Source organism: Rhipicephalus microplus, chromosome 7 (assembly GCF_043290135.1).
Source record: "Rhipicephalus microplus isolate Deutch F79 chromosome 7, USDA_Rmic, whole genome shotgun sequence".
NCBI lineage: Eukaryota > Metazoa > Arthropoda > Arachnida > Ixodida > Ixodidae > Rhipicephalus > Rhipicephalus microplus.
The window spans coordinates 88,141,003-88,163,211 of NC_134706.1; the positions used below are offsets into that span (position 1 = coordinate 88,141,003).

At 43.0% G+C, this 22,209-nt stretch overlaps 1 protein-coding gene and 1 long non-coding RNA gene across 3 annotated transcripts in view; one reads left to right on the top strand and one right to left on the bottom strand.

Annotated features, from left to right (window-relative positions):
- LOC119179143 (uncharacterized) overlaps nt 1-22,209 on the top strand; it is a 56,206-nt gene that overhangs the window by 29,237 nt on the left and 4,760 nt on the right. For both annotated transcript variants that reach the window (XM_075868223.1, XM_075868224.1), the window contains one exon: nt 15,674-15,760. In XM_075868223.1, coding sequence (XP_075724338.1) covers nt 15,674-15,760 — 87 coding nt within the window. The remainder of the gene's footprint in view (nt 1-15,673; nt 15,761-22,209) is intronic.
- LOC142767009 (uncharacterized) lies at nt 9,617-12,241 on the bottom strand. The gene is made up of 3 exons (XR_012884704.1): nt 11,118-12,241; nt 10,324-10,581; nt 9,617-9,652 (listed from the first exon to the last, which is right to left on the bottom strand). It is a non-coding gene; the product is annotated as an uncharacterized LOC142767009 (long non-coding RNA).

A 22,209-nucleotide genomic window follows, 5' to 3' on the forward strand; every position in this document is an offset into this window, starting at 1 on the left:
AAGGCAAGTTTTTGATGCTGAATACAGAGCTCTTCCCAAACTTAGTAACACTCACTATTTTTTTTCTCGGAGTCTCTGCTATAACAGTGGTTCCTAAATAAATTCTATGATTTCTATGATCCGAAAAACCCTCATCCGGTTCAGTTTTACATATTTTTAAGAATTTTTACATATGCAACTCTTTTTAAGCGGGACTCTGCCATGTATTGATGAACTGTCTAAAATGAAGTGATGTGGCACGTTTGTTTGACGTTTTCGGTAGCAATAAGGGGCACCTGTTTCACGCTTAGTTTTGTTAATTTACCTACGTACCCCATCCCCCTCCCTTCTGCTGCAAGGCGTCCCCCATAACTTCCACAAGTCCGCAAGAGGTCCCTGACACATTCATGGCTAAGAACCACTGTGCTATAACATCAGTGCCCAAATTATCTTTAATTTGTAGCATGTTGACAGGCCATCAGCAGATATGTTGTTTGTGTTCTTGGAACTTGCAATGTTCAAAAAAAAATCCCAAACTTGGCAAATTTATTCACTATTGCTTGTGACGAAATTCCTCGAAGAATTGGTATAAATGAGCAAGTCAGTATTTTATAGTTTGATAGCTTCATAGTTTTTATAGAGTGCATTTCAAAAACGGTTTTTGAAAAAAAACTGTTTGATGCCTTTTATCTCACTAGGCGCCAAGCTACAGACTCATAAATAGGGAGGAAAATTTTTTGGCAACCAAAATAAATCACTAGGAGTAGTATCACGCTTGAAGAAAAAGGCGGAAGTTTTGTCAGCCATATTCGTGATAGTCGGAAAAACGCTGGATGATTTGGCATGGAATTACTCATTATAGATAACATTCAACAGATATACAGCGTGTTTTAGGAAATGTCTCAAAGTTTTTTTTAATGAAAGAAAAAAAGGTATTTGCGTGCTACATCCGACGTTGGCTTGCTGTGGCAGAAGACACCATCAGATAGGTACAGACATTATTGGCTGCAGTAAATAGAGAAATTAACACATAGAAATATTTTACTTGTGGTAATAGCCGGTAAGGTGGAATGGGAAAACTGAACCCCTTACTACAAATAGTTCATAGCTTGTTTAAAATTTGGGAAAAGTGGTCACTGGTAATCACAGCAGAGCGATGCATTCTACCCAATTTAGCAGGCGAAACCGAAATCGACACACCAAGAAGTGCATCTGCCATTGACTTCGGCATCTTCAATGTTTCTGTTGCACTGGGAGAGAGGAATAAGCGAGTGCCGATGAGCGTGAACGAAGCGAATTGTCTAAATTGATGGTCAATAACGGTGAGGGAAACAGTAGTGTCACTGAGGGCCTTGTTGAAATGAATTGTAGATGTTCTGTCTGGTGCATCGGTTTTCGTTTTGCCAGCTAAATTCGGCAGATTGCATTGGCTACCAGTGGCTGCTTTTTGAAAATTTCAAAGTGGGTATAGACTTTTCCTAGGAAGATCTTGAATTCGCCCATTTGACTCGACCAGCTACTACCACTGGTAAAAAAGGTAATTGTCGTAATTTCTAAATTGCTATATTTACTACCGTAATGAATGTTTGTACACATCTGAAGATTCATTCTGTTAAAGGAAAAGCAACGCAGTCACTAGCACGCAAGTACCTGCTTTATCTTATTTTTAAGAAATATTGGACGCATTTCCAAATGGTAGGTGCAACCTTAAGAGACAAGAAGAGAGCAGAGTCGATTAGGGAACAAACGCGGGTGAAGGATATCATAGCTGAAATCAAGAAGTAGTAATGGACATGGGCCGGGCATGTAGCGCGTAGACAGGATAACCGCTGGTCATTAAGGGTAGCTGACTGGATTCCCAGAGAAGGCAAGCGGGTTAGGGGGAGACAGAAGGTTAGGTGCGCAGATGAGATTCAGAATTTTACGGCTATAAATTGGCAGCAGCAAGCGCAGGACCAGGTTAACTGGCGGAACATGGGAGAGGCCTTTGTCCTGCAGGGGACGTAGTCAGGCTGATGATGATGATCATGATGATGGACACATTTTTTGAAACACCCTGTATTTTGTACACCTGCATACAATTCGAGGTAAAAACAAAGAGTATCAGAATTTAGCAAGAAGAAACAATGAACTCATGAAGAGACAGCCCCGTAGTCAGGAATTTTTTTTCAGGGGAGCACATGCTGATGGCCACGAAAACTTACTTCCTTCATTACTTATGCTCAGCCTGACAACCACCAACATGTGAATTACGGTGGGGGACAAACCCCTGGGCACCCCTCTGGCTACAGGCCTCCATTGAGCACACTACCTTAGAATACACCAGATGTCACATAAGCAGAAGAAAAGTTGTCATTTTCAACAGATGTAAATGGAGTGCTGCACAAAAGAAAGTCTGTAATCCAAGTGAGCACACCAAGAGGAATGTTTGGCTGTATTAGTAAAATTTGTAGTAATAAACCCTATCAAGAGTTTTAGGAAAATTCAGAAACAATGCGTCAACCTTAGAACCCATGTCCAGTAGCAAATGTATGCAGTCTCAAAAAGACCAGCAAGTCCAGTGTCACATGATAAAACTTATGAAAGCTGCACTGATAATTAACGATAATGTTACGAACTTCAACCGAGAGGCCTTACCTTACAACAGGAAAGATGCTACTCATCACAGATTAAGCTTCATAATTGTTATACAAGTTGACATTGATGAGTCTAATCCTAATAGTTTAAAAGTAGCCAGAACATGTGCTCTCAAAATCAAATGTGTAGTTCCTGACCTTTTATACAAACTGCTTCATGGCACCGCCACTCATCCCATTAAAGTATTGTAAAATTACGAAAGAAAAGTTGGATGTCCTAGTGGGTGCTGTTCCGACTTTTCGTGCTCTAACTGACTAATTGGGTAGCAAGATGAGCGATGTTTACAATGCTCTTGCTAGGTTACAAGCACTAAATATTTGCATTCGCTACGGCTTGAGGTTGCCAGTGTCAAATTCAACACAGAAATTACAACTGCGAACCCCCGAAGGTCACCTTTCAAAGGCTGTTTTGAACATGCGATGTGGAAAGCAAATGCTGAACACGAGTCTTTACCATTTCCTCTGCACAAAAACAAGACTATTGGCTGCAATGGCCTCCACTAGAGAGGCCAGCGCTGCGATAGTCTAGACGTCACAGATTAGGTAGTGGTTGTGAAATACGGCAGCTTTGCTTTCGCGACACCACTTGCATCGTCCTCCATGGCTGCAGCGGTTCCTAGTCGCAATTTTACGATGCAAGTCAGACACTAGAGTGCCATCGGGGGCTCCGATTCGTAGTTTGCTTGCCCGTATTATCAGGAGTTACCACTTGCGTGCGTGTGTATATATGTAACAAAACATATGAAAAGTATGCACTTAGCGATTGAAGGTTGCGCTAGAGGCCGAATTTCGCTATCACGTTCAACTCTTGAAGGCAAAGTTAAAGGTCCCCCAAGTTTGCGTAGTTACTTCACGAAACAGATCATTCGTGACACTAGCTTTAAGGCACTCACCTCCAAGATGGAGACCGGATAAAAAATTAGCCCCAAATCTGCATGTTACTCTGCAAATGTACAAAGACGATAGTCTTGCGCCAGAAAAATGGTGAATGGTATTCTGAAGGCGCTTCGTTATAGTGCCTCGAGCGTGCAGCGGAGGCGAAGAAGCGCATAAAGTCACATCGCACATGAGACATGAGCGCCATCTGGCAATTATTTTGAAAAACCAAGCGCGCGGCTCTGTGGCGGTCACGCACGCCCGTCTCAGAGGTGATAAGGCGTGGAACACAAGGTGACGGGTAGGTGCCACCACCGTGTCGCTTTAGCAAAGCGTTAGAAACACTTGCCTTTTCGTTCAAGCATTCCATGGTCAGTGCAGCGTGATATACGCTACGGTCCTTAGAATTACTTACGAATGCCTCTTCCAGTAAAAGCCGTACATACAGAATATATACGTGTTGTTATCTTGCCTCAGATATGCGCAATAATTGATTTTTAATTGACAATCACACAAGTATGAATGCTAAAGCCTGAGCAATATTGGTGGTGCTGCGTATGGTGTCAGCCATTTGGGATATCATCTGATGCCGTTTGATGTGCCCAGTATCGTTAAGGGTGGACAAACAGACAAATGTACAGACAGACAGACGGACCAACATTTTTGCGTCGAAGGTCCCTATCGCCTTTAAAAAGCAGCGCCAACTGGGGTCCCGTTCCTTGTGTGCGTCTTAGCCATTGAGGAGAGTAGTGAAGCTAGTGACTAGAGTAGTGACTGCCGACAGATGGGTGACGATGCCGTTGCGCCCGCCATAGTCGAATGGTTTATCTTTCTGCGATGCCCGTCTAAAACACCATTTGGGAACAAATACAGTTTCGTAGAACAAAAGCTATGCAGAACACGTCGTGGCGATGGATGCGGTGATGGTATGCGATGGCCATATTAGTATAAATTTCTGGAGGTCATTCGTATTGCAAATAATTACTTTCACTTAATTTTTTTTGATGGAGGAGATACTTGTTTTTTGCATTATTCAGCGAAACATCATCGGTAAACGTGTGCTGTATCCGTTATATTCGCGAAGTGGTGAAGTCTGTGGTTCCTAAATGTTTGGTGTATCCTTGATGTTCACAAAGGGGTGGAGTGTAATACTTACTAGACTCTACGTCCGCTGTTCTGTCCGTAAACAGACGCGATTTTTGAAAGTGTATGGTACGCCGTTTCGCGAACGTCACATACAGGAATTTGGTATAACAGTACGTAAATGGATGACAAATGTATGTGACTAGTGCAAACATGATAATCATGAGATGTGTGTTGACAAAAAATGTAATTTTATTCGTGAAAGGCTCCTTTGCTGTGAGGGGGCTTATAGTTTTGCCCCTTTGAGAACGTCTGAAATGCTAAACTGGGGCCGAATTCACAAAGCTTTCTCTTTGGCTACGCATTTTCTTAGCCAAAAGTTCTCTTATCTGGAGGGATTACTATAGCGCGGGTATGAATTTAACTTATTCGGCACTTAAGAGGGCAAGGAGGACACACGATAGCCGATGAAACGACAAGGAAAGAAAGAAGTGTGTGCCGATAATATCAAGGTAGCACTCAAAGCGTCTAGCATCGAGAGTATACGATGATAGCCAATGATTTGCTGCATCTAAGTTTCAGTTCCGCGAGCGTCTGCTACAGCGTTTACGGGATGCCGCGTACGTTGTAATAGACGTTTTGGTGGGCTGTGCAAAGCCAAGCACTCGCCTTTATTTAACGACTGTAGCTAAAAAAATATTTCCTCGATGGCCTTAAGCCACCGAGCAATTGAGAGTTGAGTTAATGAGCCAAAACTTTCCTAAATAACGATAATGGAAGCAAACTGAGCATTCATCTAGTGAAAGTGACACTAGTGACAGTGAACTCATAATAGTTGATTAGCGTTGTCACAGGCCGATATATATTTTTAATTTCTTATCTATATTTGGCAAACTATGAGAAGGTAGCGTACGTTAGAGCTGGCTATCCCAACGTAATGACAGTAATGTACACGAATAAATAGCGCACGGTTATACAGTCACACGTCGCGGTTTCTATCTTCTAGTAACCTTGGGAAAACGCATTCTAACTATTTTTTCTATTTTTGACAAAGTTTCACGGGACGTTTTTGCATTTGGCTTCATTCGAAGGAATGACGATATATCAGCAATAGGGCGAACACAAGCACTGCTGCAGTGGACGAGCGGTTACAGCGCTCAACTACAATCTAGGAGGTACTTGGTTCGATTCGCAGAATCACTGAGCACTTTTTTTTTTCAAGAGGTTGCCCGGCCTGACATTATGCGTGGTGGCGGGTACTAGTTTTTTGAGAAGTAGGCTTTCGCACTTGCTTCTTTCACTCCCCTTTTGACCCAAAAGCGCTGTACTGTGCTCCTTAAAAAATTAAACAATTCAGGGTTCATAATTTTCTCCTCCATCCTCTCTTATCGCAAAAGTGTCCAGTGCTGAAATACCAATATCATACCTGGTATATTACTTTTCACGTCTTTGGATATTCGACCAGCAATCAGTCTTCACGGTGTTTTGAAGAAAATCTACACATGCAGTGAGCTAACTGCTTGCAGCCAAGTTGACTGCCTTTGTAGGGACACGCTTTCGTGCTAATTTGGTGGGCATCATCACATGCAGCAAGACCAAAGAGCACGGACAGTTAGCGCTGACGCGAACAGAGTGATTAGTTTGTGTCTTCTCTTCCGCTATTTGTCATGCTGCACGCTTCAGTGTAATGTCGCTGTCAATGGTTAAAATGAACTATAGCAGGTAATCGAGTTCTGCTGAGAGGGTCCCCTATTGTCCAGAATGGAACAGAACAATGGCAATTTGATTTGTGTGATAAAGAGATACCCTGCTTTTGGTTACTAGAATAAATTTCTAAACTGAAGTTTATTTTTTATTAACAACAGTTCCAGTGCAGATGAAAGGTGCATGGACAAAATTCGTGTATTCAGCTTGACTAGGTTTGTGACCTTAATTGTAATTGCGAACCGGTATCACAGTATGCATATATATCACACACATATACAACCACGGGGGATAGCTTGCTTATTCTGATTAAAATTTAAAGGTTGAAATCGACATATTCAACCAACGCAATGTGTACGAGATATGCCATGTAGAGTAGCTATGCTCGAAACTAATCTTCGCAGGTTCGTTCCATTTTACCCAATTTCTTGCCCATGACTGTAGGTTGGGAAATGAAACTTCTTCGAACACACATATTCTGTGTAAGGTTACATTTATTTTTATGCAGTACAAAACAAATTGAAATGTATAATGGCTCAAAAGAGAAATAACTAGAAACAAATTCAGCCAAATCATTACCAAACTTACTCACCAATGATAAACGGATTCTCATTTAAAAGATACATACATACATACATACATACATACATACATACATACATACATACATACATACATACATACATACATACATACATACATACATACATACATACATACATACATACATACATACATACACATACGCACACACACATATACATATGTTCACCCATACATACACACATACACACACTCATGTGTAAATATTAAAATGAATGGCTATAAAACAACAATTCTAATACACTCATTTTGAATATACTACAGAAAGTAACTTACGAGAGATATCCACCGGCACTGTTATGTCTGAACACGGTGTTTCTCGAATTATCTCGCAAAAGCTTGATGCATAGTTTTCTGCTGCTGCCCAGTGACAAGCAGTTTTTATAAAAAACACAAGAATAAAGCCCTTGACAATGTCATGCTAAAGAAAAGGGCTTTGCATCAATATTTTGTACATGTCTGCAATATCACTCTGTTTATTTACATAGCTTGGCTCATTCACAACCCACTAACAAAGCATGTTAGGACACTTGGGCTGAAAGTTGGCACAGCACGAGTAAATTCTAGACAAAACATGAATAATACAATTATAAGCTACTAAGCTCCTTGGTGCAAACAGTGTTTATATTGACAGCTATATGTGCCATTTCGTTTCCCCAAAACACTTCTCAAAAGTAGAATCAACTTTATTTAGCTAAACGTTTCTATTCTGGCGCGTCGTGGTGGCTCAACGGTGGAAGCGACTCTTTCGGCCAAGAAAACAAAGACCAATTATTTTTCCAGTTCGTGAATTCACCCCATGCTAACATTGAGGCAGCTGGTAAGAGTGCTTTTGGAGAGAGGAAACCACCCCATTCCCACCAGTTGTGGCCTTGGGTAGCTACTTCACTTGGACAAAAATGATGAAAAACACTCCTCAAGAAGACTTCAAAGTTTGCACATCAACACAGTTCCCATACAGCTGTCTATTAGTCTGCTTGAAAAATATTGAGTTTACTGGTGGGCAAAGACTGTACACTATGTTAGGTGATGCTCCAGTGCACTGCATGTATGTCTTGCTGCTGGCCTCAACTGCGATGTTGCTCAGCACATATGTGTAAAATAACAACTAATACTATGCCACTGCAAAGTAATTATGTGTCATTTGCATGAAACAGGGACCACAATAAAAGAACATAACAACATTTGCCTTCACAAAGTTCAAAAAATGTAAATAAATTTCCACAGAATTTTCACAGTTCATCTGAGGATAGTAATATTGATTGTAAACACATTCTTACTTCCACTAGCAAACTATTTTAAGATGCCAGATTCAATATTAGAGTATACCAGCACTTTTGTAGGGCTAAACAATTGTACAGGCACCTAGAAAAACACAAGTGAATGCATAGTATAGCTACATATAAAAATAAGTACTTTTATTTCTAGTCTGAGTAGAGCTGCATAGATGATAAGTCACTTGCATTACATTATGAACAAACCTATCCGAGCAAAGTATACATTTAAAAAGTTACACTTACACAGTAGATAAGTAGACTGTTGAAGGACGGACAGGCAGTGGGATAATACCCAAGCACTAAAATCTTCTTTAAGATATACTAGAAGTAGTGATGATCTACTTCCTTCCAAATAAAATAATCCACATAGATTCACTTCCCAGAGCTTATACACTCATGGCATCAATGGTGCTATACAAATGAGTGTACACTGAAGGATTACATCGACTAAGTACATGATTACTGCATCCATGGCTTTACTTCTTGTACTACAAAGAATGCAGACACAGTTACCATTGGCGACCATGGATGCTGTGATTTCTGGCATGTAAATGTAGAGGCACGCAGGCACTTAACACACATGTTAAAAACTTCAGCTCAAAAATATTTGCCCACTAACACTACTGCTGCCTTTAAATTAGTGTCATAGTTTGGTATCTTCCATGCAAAATTTAAATAATTTTGAATGCAAGCAATTGAACTGCTGAATAATGCACTGCTAAGAAGTTAAGCAGCAGCTGCTCCTGACATCACAATGTGCTCTTTCTGCTGTTGTAAACTTTGAGCAGGAGAACAGTCACTGGCAGTCCCTTTATACTTGTTGGTCTTCTGTGCTCTGTTCTTGATACACTGTACATGACCGTGGAGCACCAAACCCTTTGTTACTGCTGGAACTTAGAAAAATACAGATCATTGTTACAACCATGCTACATGCAAGAGTGTATAGTTGTCAATTATGTGCTCATATTTACAGATATTGTTGTATTTTCAGAAGCCAATGACAAGCCTCAACACACACACACACACAAACAGTGAAGACTGAAAATATATTTAATATGATACAAGAGCAAAACTACAATGTTATAGATGAAGGCATGAAACTTCTGCCAGACATAAAAAGCCAATAAAGTTTCTTCTATTCTGACTTTTACACTAGGTGCGAGAAGCAGACCACAAATAAGTTCACTAAGAAATACAAGTGAGACTGCATTACAACGGAACAGCCAATGTTCCTAACTTTAAGGCTGTCTAACATAGCCAGCTCACCGTACTGCGTATAGGAGCAAATGGGCAGTCTAGAAGACACAAAGAACTTGTGGATTATGAGTGTGCTTGTTGCTGACATCTATTATTCTAAATGAAGAAAACCTTTCAAAAATGCACTTCATCAGGGGAAATAATCATACGCAACAAACACAACGGGCTCCTACAGGTGCCACCAACACTCACCATTGTTGTTGATACCAGTGTCTTGCCGGATGGATATGCTGCGTCCTGCACAGAACACCAAAGGAGCGCTCCATGACTTGGATTGCATGTGTGCTAGCTGCATCGCTCTGCTGCTGAAATAGGCAAGCCACAGACAGAGAAATGAGAGGCCATGGCTTTGAAACACACTGAACGTCACCTTTAGAGATCAACAATGCATACTTAGGTCAGGTACAATTTGTAGAAAAATATATATCACTATGCAATCGTGGTGAACATGTTCGGCTGAAACATAAGCAACAGCACTGAGAGAGAAAAAGCTACATTAGGTAAAAGATGCAGTTACTGGCCCTATGTCATCTGAAGCTTCTTCAATAGGTCTTTTTCCTTACAAGTTGTGAACAGCCAGGCAATTTTCACCCACTTGCTATTTCCTTCCAGAGCACTTGATCCACAGAGAGAGTCACAAGCTCGAGAGCTCAATAAGGAATCAAAGTATTTGTGCTCGTTTCAAAGCACAAGCTTTTGAGCCTCAGATTATTGGAGTTTCATTCATAAGCTGCAGGCTTTCAGCTTTCAACATTCTCATATATCTTGCAATTTAGTTCTATAAATGTTGAATAAGAATTATGTGTAAGAATATTACAGGTATCCACTGAAAGCAACCATGCTTGGGTTTTCAATTTGTGCACAGTAAGTGGTGTTCACGTAATCGTATGTATTAAAGGAAAACTAACCTTGCAGCCAGCCGTTAGGCAGTTTTGTGCGCTCGAAGCTCCCAAGCAGATCGCAGTCCTTCCAGATGAGGCTGCCATGCATGCTTCCACGCCCCATCCGCTGAATGATAACAGTCCCAGCAGTGACATAGGCTTGAATAGTTAGGGAGAACGCGTCCTTCCTATTTTTGTACAGGTGCTCCAAGTAATGATGAGGATTGATGTGCCAGAATGTTCAACCGATGAATCACAGGACCTTAACAAACCAATCTCTGCGATCTGTGAAGAGCCAAAAACGAGATATTTAAAAACAATCATTAAAGCACTTACTTCTAATACTTATTTGAGGAAGCTATCACTTCGTTAATGTGACCAAAATCTGCTATAATCACTTTGAAATAAACTGAAGCCTCATGTAAAATTTACGTACCGCAATATGTATGTCCTACTGAAGTATAGTACTAGCACAGTGGTAATCGTCTATAGAACTAATTTTCCAAAATAACAAATTTTTTAAGTGCAACCTGCCATGGCTTCTGAAAAATAAATTCACATTAACTTTCCAACTATCAAACGTGGTCAATCGATAGGCCCAACCTCATAATCAAACAAGAGCTCACTTGTATCAAATCACAAAAAACTTTTTATGTATTTGCTCCATAATATATGTATGTATATAACAGTAGTAGTATATTTTTCATGCTTCAACTTACCATAGAGAAACATTACATCTGATGGGCTTAAAAACTTGCACACGTTATAGAACTGCGTGAATTATAGTACTGGTGAAATTTAGTTCTGCAAGGTGAACTCACCGATGGCAGCATTTAGTAGCCGTCGGTGTCATGAGGAACCAAGTACGGCCAACAGGCAAAGGGCATCTGCAGACTGGAAGCTGCCAATGACAGCAATGAAGGGCTGGCCAGGCGTGCACGTCCATTGATAAAGTGTAAGAACTGGCCATGACCGGCTGTTGTCAAGGCTCTAGTGCCGTGAAAAACGATGGCCAGACGAATTCGGAAACCTGTAGTTAGGCGATATTGGCCTACAACTTCATTCAAAGCAAGGCACCGGTGAAATCCTTGCTTTTTCTGCGGGCCGAAGGGAAGCTGGACGTTCACGGGCTCTCGCTGCCACATAGAACTCTCAAGTTGTTACCGAAGAACAGTCTAGGCGCGCTTCCAAAGTAACACGATCCACAACAGAATGTAGCATCTCGCAGTTTTGGTTGATCACATCACAGCGCTAGGACTATGGTTATCACAAAAAGGAGAAGTGACGACTTAACAAACAAAAGCGCTAAGCTGCCCCACCACAACTTCGCCGGGCAAAACAGTTATCAACGCTGTCTTTCAATTTTCGGTCACACGAGCACAGCTTGTTCACAAGTCTTGGAACGTCAACACAGCACCACCGAACAGTACATTGCTCTCAAGTAAATAGAAGCGTACGGGCTAACTAGTGGCGAAGCAAGAACCGAGCGCGTAGTTCATACGTTTCCGTACGTACTTGGGGTCACTCAAGTAACGTGTCAAAACGCTGTCAATCCGAAATGTCGCACAGCACCCAACTGAGAGACTGGAAAGTCAAGCGAACGAACTGTTACCGGCACACAAACACACATTGCAGGCTTCTCGAGTGCTAGTTGCCGTCGATACATCGACGCCGATCCCCGCTTGATAACCACACCGACGCACAGGCTTCGCTGCGCTTCACCGTACACCATTGCACTGCCACAGCTTTCCGCACTGCTCACACGCACTGAAAGAGCTGCTGTAATCACAACACAACCGGTCAAACGCTGAAGTAACTCGTGCGAGAAGCATTTGCTGAAAGTCGCACCGACCGATATGCTGTTTACGACGCCATGTTGTTTTCGACAACTGCACCGCACGTAAGAGAGCTCTTAGAAAGTACTTGCACTATTTTCACGGCGTGAAAAAAATTTCACTTATGTGCGAGGGGGGTGATATGACGAACAGGACAGGCGTGCCAGATGAAAGAAGTGTTTTGGCAACGTCACGGAGTGAGCTGATGTAGAGGGTATTGCTTCACAACCAATAACAAGCTGTGCCTGTCGGCCAAGCCGTCGTCTGCTCGCGTTTGTCGTCTGCTTCGATCAGAGCATGCGACAGGGGATTCGCCTTCGCAACGCTATTATTCTTAGGTCAAGTGGTCACTACGTCGCACAAAATACATGTCAGTGGCTCGCTCTACCTTTGAATGATGTTCGTGCGCCAAGTTAAATGACTGGTAATTGACGCAGGGATGAATTCAGCCAAGGTTTGCTCCAGAATTGTGAAGGTTTGCATATTTTCGGTGTCATACAAAGTTACTAGGGTCATTTCATTCCGATTGCTTGCCATAATATCACGGTCCATATCGGTGTCTGAACAGTGAAGGTGAAGATGCATGATTTTTTTGTAGTTCCATGCGTAATCACGCGCACCCCTAATACGCTTTGGTTTACAAAGTACGCTTTGTTCCACATCGTCCCAAAGTGTATCGACAGCTGTATTTCAGAGATCGCAACCATTGGACAGTTAGAGCCGATGAAAGTACACTAGAGCACAAACTTTAGGAACCACTCACTGGAAACTTTCTCTCATTTTTATTTCCAATAGCTTGCAAAGAATGTGCTCCCGTTAACCTCTTTGGTGGTAATTTCCACCAATGAGGCAAGGATCTCGAGTCGCACTTCTAATTGGATGAGATGGGGCGCAACACCACAACATAACAAATAAGGTTGATCCTATGTCATGTCGCGTTCGAATGCACCGACCATTCACGTATCACATTGGTTTTCATCCAACCACAAATCTTTACATGCGTAGTTTTATGCCATTGACGCCCAATAGAATTCTTCAATTACTGCGACTTCGAACTTATTGGACGGTGGTGGTTGTCAACACCATCCACTGCGTACAAGGGAAACAACACGCGAAACTCAAAGTGCCGAAAGAGATAAAAGCGCACCAGCAGTCATCAGGCAGCCCTTAATGGGCGTGAATTAACTCAAAACCAGCCAGGGCACCAAAGTATACCGCTGTGGCAGCAGGTTCTAAGTAGCCACATTGTTCCTAAGAGTGGTCCGGACCACTCTTGGGATTTTCTCTCAGCCATGCTGTTTTTACGCACAATTTCGCTTCGTGAATCCACTTACGAGCACTTTTCGGTGACGTAAGCAAATATAGCAACTGCATCACCATCGCTGACATGTTCCCGGGCAGTCCCAGCGCGCTTTATTTGCAGCGGCCGATGTGACAACTATGGCCTCTTACGACGTTTTTTCGTTTCGTGAATCAACTTACGCAACAAAATTTCTCTTGCGCAAAAATGTTTTCGTAAGTGAGCTTTGTGAATCCGGGCCCTGCTTTGTAGGGAAGAAATGTAAATGTGAGGGCTCGTTTTTTTTTTGTTACACAAACTAATAATACCTAACAGACAATGATGTCAAGGAAGGCATGGGGATGGTTTTAGAAGTAATTGTAACGTAAATGTGAAGAGATAAATGTGGAAGCCCCACCACAGTGGTATAGTGGCTAAGGTACTTGGCTGCCGACCCGCAGGCCGCGGGATCAAATCCCGGCTGTGGCGGCTGCATTTTCAATGGAGGCGGAAATGCTGTAGGCCCGTGTGCTCAGCTTTGGGTGCACGTTGAAGAACCCCAGGTGGTCAAAATTTCCGGAGCCCTCCACTACGGCGTCTCTCATAATCATATGGTGGTTTTGGGACGTCTGGGACGTTAAACCACACATATCAATCAATCAATCAATCAGATAAAACTGAACTAAAAACATAGCGTGCCGCCTGCAGAGACCGAACCCGTGCATTACGCGTAAGAGCGTTTGCAGTGCCAAAAGTAGTCATGCGGTGACTGTGGAACTCTCTTTCTTGCCTGTTAGCCTTTCGTAGCGTGCAGTCTTATCACGAGCTGGCAGCTGAGGATTATGGCTCAGCTGCCAGCTTGTAATAAGACCATTGCTACTGGACAGTAAAAAGCAAAAAAATGGCAGCATATCCACGGAGTGAATGATGGCGAGTGGGGCGAAGAATTCGTCCGTCCATTCGTTCTTTCTTCCTCCGTCCATGCGTCCGTCAGTGTGACCGTCCATGCGTCCATCAGCCCGTCCGTGCGTGCGTCTGTTCGTGCGTCCGTCCCTGCGTTCGTCCACGCAGCCACCCCTGCGCCCGTTCATGCGTTCATCGATGCATCTGTCTGTGTGTCCGTTCGTCCATCTATTCAACACTCCAAGTACCACCATCTCGCATCTTTTCATCATATATTCCCCATATAGAAGCACCGCCATCCAGCGGACATTCCAAGGACTAAACGAGAGGTGGCACACGCACACTTTCTCACGTTGCGCTTCTACTTCTCACCTTTGATCACCTCGAGTTCATGATATATACTAGATCACTGTATTCGTGGCACTGCGGCCGAACGCTCGCTAAACCTTTCGAAAACCAAGGAGGTTACGCCCAGCGAGTATGACGTAGCAAACTTTTTCAGTCGGATAGTGCTCAATGTACATGCCAATGGCTGCTAATGGGAAATGAGAGGCGGAGAATTCGGCTTTTACTTTCTTACGGCTTGCGCTTCGTATCTACTTCCCATTTTTAACCACCTCGAGTTCATTCATAGTATATACTAGTTCATTGTATTCATGGCACTGCGGCTCAACGCTCGCTAAACCTTTCTGAAGCTAAGGAGGTCACACCCAGCGCGTATAACGTAGCAACCCTTTCTTGTCAGATAGTGCTCAATGTACATGCCAATGGCTGCTAATGGTGATCGCAGCTTGCGCGTTAACTAAAAGCTGAATGCTCCTGTCTCTCATTCCCCATTAGCAGCCATTGACATGTACATTTAGCACTATTTTTTTATTGTTCAACAACGCACAGAAGAAGTCTCTCGCCGGCACCACCTTGGAGGTCAAAATGTTATACTTCTTACATACTACGGGGGACGAACGGGTGCCGCTATAAGGAGCTTCGCTCCTAAAAGACTTCCACACTCACCGTAAAGGCTACTGGCAGCGTTGACTGGCGCTCCCATGTTTAATGCGTATATATAACCTCTAAAGTGGACGGAGTAATCACCGCTGCGAGAGCTCAGTAGTAGAACGCCAGACGATTAATTACAAGGTCTTGGGTTCGGCACCTGCTGGTGGCAAGTTTTGTTTTCCTCGACTTTCTTAGCATTTTCATTATAATTGCTTCTGATAACATCCCCTATAGTTAGCATAATAGTCCGTTGTTCTACTTAAGATTGCAGTTTGAGATCTTCGACATAGAATACTGTTTGATAACTAATATGTGATTCGTGCAATTTCAAGCAATACCCAAAGTGACACTTGTACTGCTTCAGGTCGTAATGAGACTGATCCCAAGGTATCTGGACGATATGACATATTCTTTGCCAGCGAAGTTTGCTTCGTCATGGGTACACCAGTAGGTGAGATCACAAATTTCAGTGTACAGACTACTCACTATTTTTCCTATTAATGCAGTATTGAACAGAAATTTGAGCTACTTGGTGGTTCATCATTACTTGGGAAAAACAGCGCCGAAAAATTGATGACGACAAGTGAGAAGATGACGCAAGCTCCAACAACTCAAACTCTATTTATTTCACGATACAATACTTACACACTTTTTTTTTGTTATCTAGAGTGGAATACATTTTAGTTTCGATTTCAGCGCCTGGGTCATGTCTTCACTCGTCCTGGTCCGCTTTTAAGCACTGTTTTCTTATCTAATCATTCATAACATTGCGAAATGATGTTTATTATGTTTAATAATCATGGCTGCGGCGGCTGCATTTCCGAAGGAGGCGGAAATGCTGTAGGCCAGTGTGCTCAGATTTGGGCACACGTTAAAGAACCCCAGGTGGCCGAAATATCCGGAGCCCCCTTCTACGGCATCTCTCATAATCATATGTTCGTTTTGGGACGTTAAACACCACATATAAGCGTGTCGTCTGCCCCGTCTTTATCCCTGTCTTAGTTCGCTATCCAAGGAAGTACCGTGCAGCACGCGCTTTCTTCATTCTCTCCGTCTTCTGCTGCACCTGCTTGTCTGGCGAAGAATGCGATAACTGTGATGGGTGAGGACAAGCCTACTGAGAAAGAGGTAAAAAACAAAGATAAAAAGACAGTATAGATGGAAGGAGAGAAAGCGTACGCAGAGAGATAGGGGTATACAGAGAACCCCAGGAGGACAAAATTTCCGGAGCCCTCCACTACGGCGTCTCTCATCATCATGTCGTGGTTTTGAGAAGTCAAACCCCACGTATCACTAAATTATTGTCATGTTTATTTTGTAACCTAAAATATGCGCTTCAGATGAAAAAAAAAGCATATGCGCGAGAAAACCTTTTCCGCGATGCCAGCTTTCATAGGCACTGTTTTGGTAGCTTTCACATTTCTGTTCCTCTGGGTAATGATGAACTAAGCATCAACCACTTTTCTAAGAAATAGTCTTACAGTTAGTACCACAGTTTATCGCCTCACGAATTGATTCCCGCCTAAAATTTCTCGAAACAGTCGAGAACGAGTGGTATTGTCACGCGCATTAAGCGTTCACTCTTCTGTCGTTCCGACGAGCTCACTGGAAGCTAAGCAGGGAGAGATGACATGGAGGAAATAAGTTACGTCCATGGCCCCACAACTTTGAGCATCCGTGATAAAACGTGGTCGCTCTCTGACGTTGTGATTCCCGTGCATGCTCATGAGAATACTGTGTAATGTTCATGGAGCGAAAAGCTTGACGAGAGCGAGTGCGCCTAGCGTCCAGAAGCCGACTTCCTCCGAAGGTGCTCGCGTCCTTGACCCAATTTTCGTCATGCTCCTGTTTCATATATTAGTTGGACAAGGCTCATGGCAGTGAAAAGCATATATGGGCCAACACACACACCTGGCTTCTACAGCCAACCCCCTCACACGCCGCTCTCTCATCGTACTCTCTGCTCTGGTAATAACTCTCAGCATGCTCCTACTTTATTATTTTTTTATGGCTGGTCTTCAAGATTGCCACGAGGCACTCTCTCCTGGGTTTTTTTTTCCTCCACGGTAATGCTAACAGACCACGGAGTGCAGGCGCCGGCACGAGGCGACACCCCATGGCAAGAAGCACGTCTTATCCTAAGGCGGGTCTTTGCATATGTATACGCTCTTAGTCAATCGCGTGCTATGTGTTGTGGGACACCAAACAATAGACGCCAGCAGCTCGGAAAAGAGCGAGTGCAGGCCTCTTTGTAAAAGGAGGGCTCGTGAGAAATAAGGAAATTCACGCTCATCTCCTAAAGTCTCTCTGCCACGCACAACTGAAAGAATAGGTGAGGGTGTTGATGGCAGCTTCTGGTTTCTGTAGGACGTGTTGCATGACGAAGTTTGCCCGAGAAAAAAAAAGGGGGGGGGGGAATGTTCATAAGCCTTTGAGCTGTTTACCTTACGCAGAATTAAGAACATAAAACATCCGAATATAAGGCGCTGATGACCCAATGACAAAGCAATTGCTCAAGTGAAGTAGTTCATTGATGACGTTTTATTGCGATAGCAATTATATGGACATTCTCGGCTGGATTTTGCTGCTGACGTTGGCGTCGACGTCACGCACCGTATATGTATACGTATCTATAAATATGAAAACGCAAAAAAGAAAAAAAATCCTGAGGAAACCCCTCCGGCACGCGGAATCAAACGTGGGACCTCTACGTCGTGAAAGCGAGGCTTTAACCACTGAGCCACCCAGGAAAACGTTCTTTACCGTTAAAACGGCAATCTATTTATATCTACCACTTAGCGCTGTTGTGTTTTCGGCATTACCAGATAGATGGTGCAATGAGCGCACGTCGTCTCATCGTGCAGCGGCGCCCACTTTAATTTCCTACGCGTACTTTGCCAGGCTTAGAAAAGGGAAGTGACGCTCCCTCGCGCACCTTTATCTTGCGGTGGCGAGGAGGGGAGGACCGCACGCCTTTGCTGGCATCGGGCTTTACGTGGAACGATTCTGCGTAGTTACCGGGCGCACAAAGGCCACTGCAATCATTGTAGTCCCCGTTCGCGAAAAGCACGCGCTTTTCAGACTCAGCGAAGTAACAAATGAGGCGCTTATTCGCGTGCATTCGTATCTGTGAGTACGTTTCATGCGTAATTTGTGCACGAGAAACGCGGGGCACGTTTTGATCTGCTTTCCATTCTGCTCGTGACCTTTCAAATTGTGTGTATCACGTTCATTGTTTCGGCTTCGCGGCAAAGCTGTGACCTTTTTATTGTCCCGAAACTGCGGATTCGCTGAAATAAAATGTGAAAGTGCGAATCGTTTTTCCTAGGTACTGATATTTGTATGGTTCTTACTTCCAAGTAAAAGCTCTATTATTGTTGTTTTAGACTTGTTGAGAGAAACTACGCGGTGTAAAGTGCCAACCACTGGCACGCGTACGCTCGCGTCTACGCGTCAAAAGCGTCAAATGCGCCTCTCGGCGTCGACGTCGGAGGAGCATACGCGAGCAGGCGTGAGGGATCAAGCCGTGCTTGATATTACGCCTCGCGTACGCTACGTCACCACGCGTACAGCGGCGCCAACCAACCAGAGGCCGCGATGACTCCGAAAGCTGTGCGTAATGGCCGCCGCTTCGAAGGCACAGCCGAGTGCTGAAAGCAAGCATGAAAACTACTCTAAACGTTCCTGAATGACCGCTTCGTAATCTAGAACGACAACGAAACGACGAATGACTGCGAGTGCTACCAGCGTGACGCGGTTTCGTGCCGAGTTCGAGCGACGCCGACAAATCCAGCGAATGCCGGCCGGCTATGCTAGCGCCCGTCCCGTGTGCGATCGTCGGCCGAGCGAAAGGAGAATGTCGGTGTTCTTGTGCTTTGATCTGTTACTTTCTGTGCTAAAAACGAGTGTAAACAGACTTCGGGGGGTTCGAAGGTTTGAGCGTGAGCCCTCGCCTACCGCGGAGGCGATTCAGAACGGTGTTATCTGCATCCATCGCAGGCCTCTACTATCTAGTTCGTATGAACCAGCACATGCGAGGCACATCGGCTGAAAAAACTCTACGGTAGTTTCCGTCGCAACGAAGACACCATATACGACGCCCGAAATATCGCGTAGTTCATACGGAGAAGTTTTTATCTGCACTGTGTTTGTTTTCAACATCGGTATTTATCATCGCTGAAAGCGAACCTCGCACTAGCCAACACATTTCCGTGATGTGAAAACGTACGTACTTATATAAGTGTATTCGCGAACTGTATGACGCGTAAACATTCGTTGGCTTCGGTGCTAATCGTTTTCGTCTGTTGCCAAGCTAATAACAAGCGTGCGCTGGTTGGTAGCAGTGAGATGTGACTTCGTGTCGGGTACCTGCGACGCTGACACATTGAGCTGTCAGCGGTCTCATTTCCATTCACGTACAAGACAGAAACTCGAGCGTGCGTTGCTGTGGTGATCGAAAAAGAAAGTTGCATGATTAAGTGCTGCTGGTACTGCCTGCTATTTCACTTCTCGCTTCTTCTGCTTCTCTGCCACGCTCAGTAGCACATACGTTGTTTGGAGGCATTCTAACACACACATTCTTAATTTATAGTTCATTCTGATACTCATAGCTATAGGCATACAATGGCGCTTCTCCGTCGTTTTACAGTTTACTATAACATAACGCGCGTTCTGTTTACAGCTGGACAGACAACTGAAAACCTTGTGAGAAGCACCACGTGTATGCACAGAATGAATGAAGGTGCACTAGTATGGTACTACACTTTGTATAGAATAAATGCAAAAAGTACCTCATGTGACTTATGAGACCTTTCAGAGCTGTGCGTGTATTTATCTGTTCCTACAGGCTGTAATGAGCTGAAGATATTCGATGGTTCCGAACATTGAATATTTGTATGTGTTTCCAAGGAGTCCTTCATTTCTCTTCAGTTTTTTTAGTATATGCATTAACTTGGATTATATATACGCATGCACTTAAGCATATTCAGTTTAATTCTTTTGGAAAACTTGCCAAAACTTCTGTACGGTGCTCTGGTGCAATCCTGTGATCGGTATCTGTCCCATCAAAAATTTTTGCTTGCTTTATTGCATTATAGGGTATTTTGACAATTGATAACATGTGAAAGCCGCAGTGCTTGGCTGTAAGCTCAAAAGCAATGTCTGTCTCATCTAGAAGTGTCAGAGGCATTTTGTAGATGTTCAAGGATATTTAAACTACCAGCAAAGTGCTGAAGTCTTCAACACAGCACTAATCCGCAATCACCACCCAGCTTAGAAGTCATTTGTAGAGCTCTCTAACACGTTCAAATAAAGTTGTCAAACACTGGATTGGTCTACTTGGTTTAATTCCTAATACCAGTGTGTCTGACTTTTTGGAGGCACTTGTATTATAATAATGTCCTATTCCTCTCATTTATTACAGGGGTGCACTCAAGGGTAGTGATACTTGTTTACCTTGGCACACTTATTGTGATGTTACTGTTTAACTCCATTCATTTTGTATATATGTACGCCACTTTTGAAGTAGCCTCACAGTGAGCAGCCGTATTTGAAAATAAATAAATATACCATCCGAAAGTGTTCCACACTGTGCTCGGTTCCAATCTGGTCACTAATATCTGTTGCATCATGATGTGTCGGGAGTGTTTTATTGCATTGGAGAACATTTTGGCTGCCTTCCATGAAGGATTCAGTTCCAGTATTATGACCAATATCTGTGACTTCATGAAAAGTTGGGCGTCATTTGTCGTTTTAGAGAATACTTTGACTAAAGACAACGTCCAGAAGTCTTCCATACAGGATTCAGTTCCAATATTATGACTGATATCGGTGACTTCATGAACAGATGGGTGTCGTCTGTCGTTTTAGAGAAAACTTTGACTTAAGACAACGTCCAGAAGTCTTACATTAAAGTTTCAGTTCTAATATTATGACCGATATCTGTAACTTCATGAACAGTTGGGTGTCGTCTGTCGTTTCAGAGAATACTTTGATTGAAGACAACGTCCAGAAGTCTTGCATTAAGGTTTCAGTTCTAATATTATGACTAATATCTGTGACTTCATGAACAGTTGGGTGTCGTCTGTCGTTTTAGAGAATACTTTGAAGACAACGTCCAGAAGTCTTGCATTAAGGTTTAAGTTCTAATATTATAACCAATATCTGTGACTTTATGAACAGTTGGGTGTCGTTTGTCATTTTATAGAATACTTTGACAAAAGACAACGTCCAGAAGTCTTGCATTAAGGTTCTAGTTGTAATGCTATGACCGATATCTGTGACTTCATGAACAGTTGGGTGTCGTCTGTCGTTTTAGAGAATAGTTTGACTAAAGACATCATCCAGAATGCTTGCATTAAGGTTTCAGTTCTAATATTATGACTGATATATGTGACTTCAATAACAGTTGGGTGTCAATTTAGAGAATACTTTGACTAAAGACAACGTCCAGAAGTCTTCCATACAGGGTTCAGTTCCAATATTATGACCGCTATCTGTGACTTCATGAACAGTTGGGCGTCGTGTGTCCTTTTAGAGAATACTTTGACTAAAGACAACGTCAAGAAATCTTGCATTAAGGTTTTAGTTATAATATTATGACCGCTATCTGTGACTTCATGAACAGTTGGGTGTCGTCTGTCGTTTTAGAGAATACTTTGACTGAAGACAACGTCCAGAAGTCTTGCATTAAGGTTTCAGTTCTAATATTATGACCGATATCTGTGACTTCATGAACAGTTGGGTGTCGTCTGTCGTTTTAGAGAATACTTTGACTGAAGACAACGTCCAGAAGTCTTGCATTAAGGGTACAGTTCTAATATTATGACCAATATCTGTGACTTTATGAACAGTTGGGTGTCGTTTGTCATTTTAGAAAATACTTTGACTAAAGATGACGTA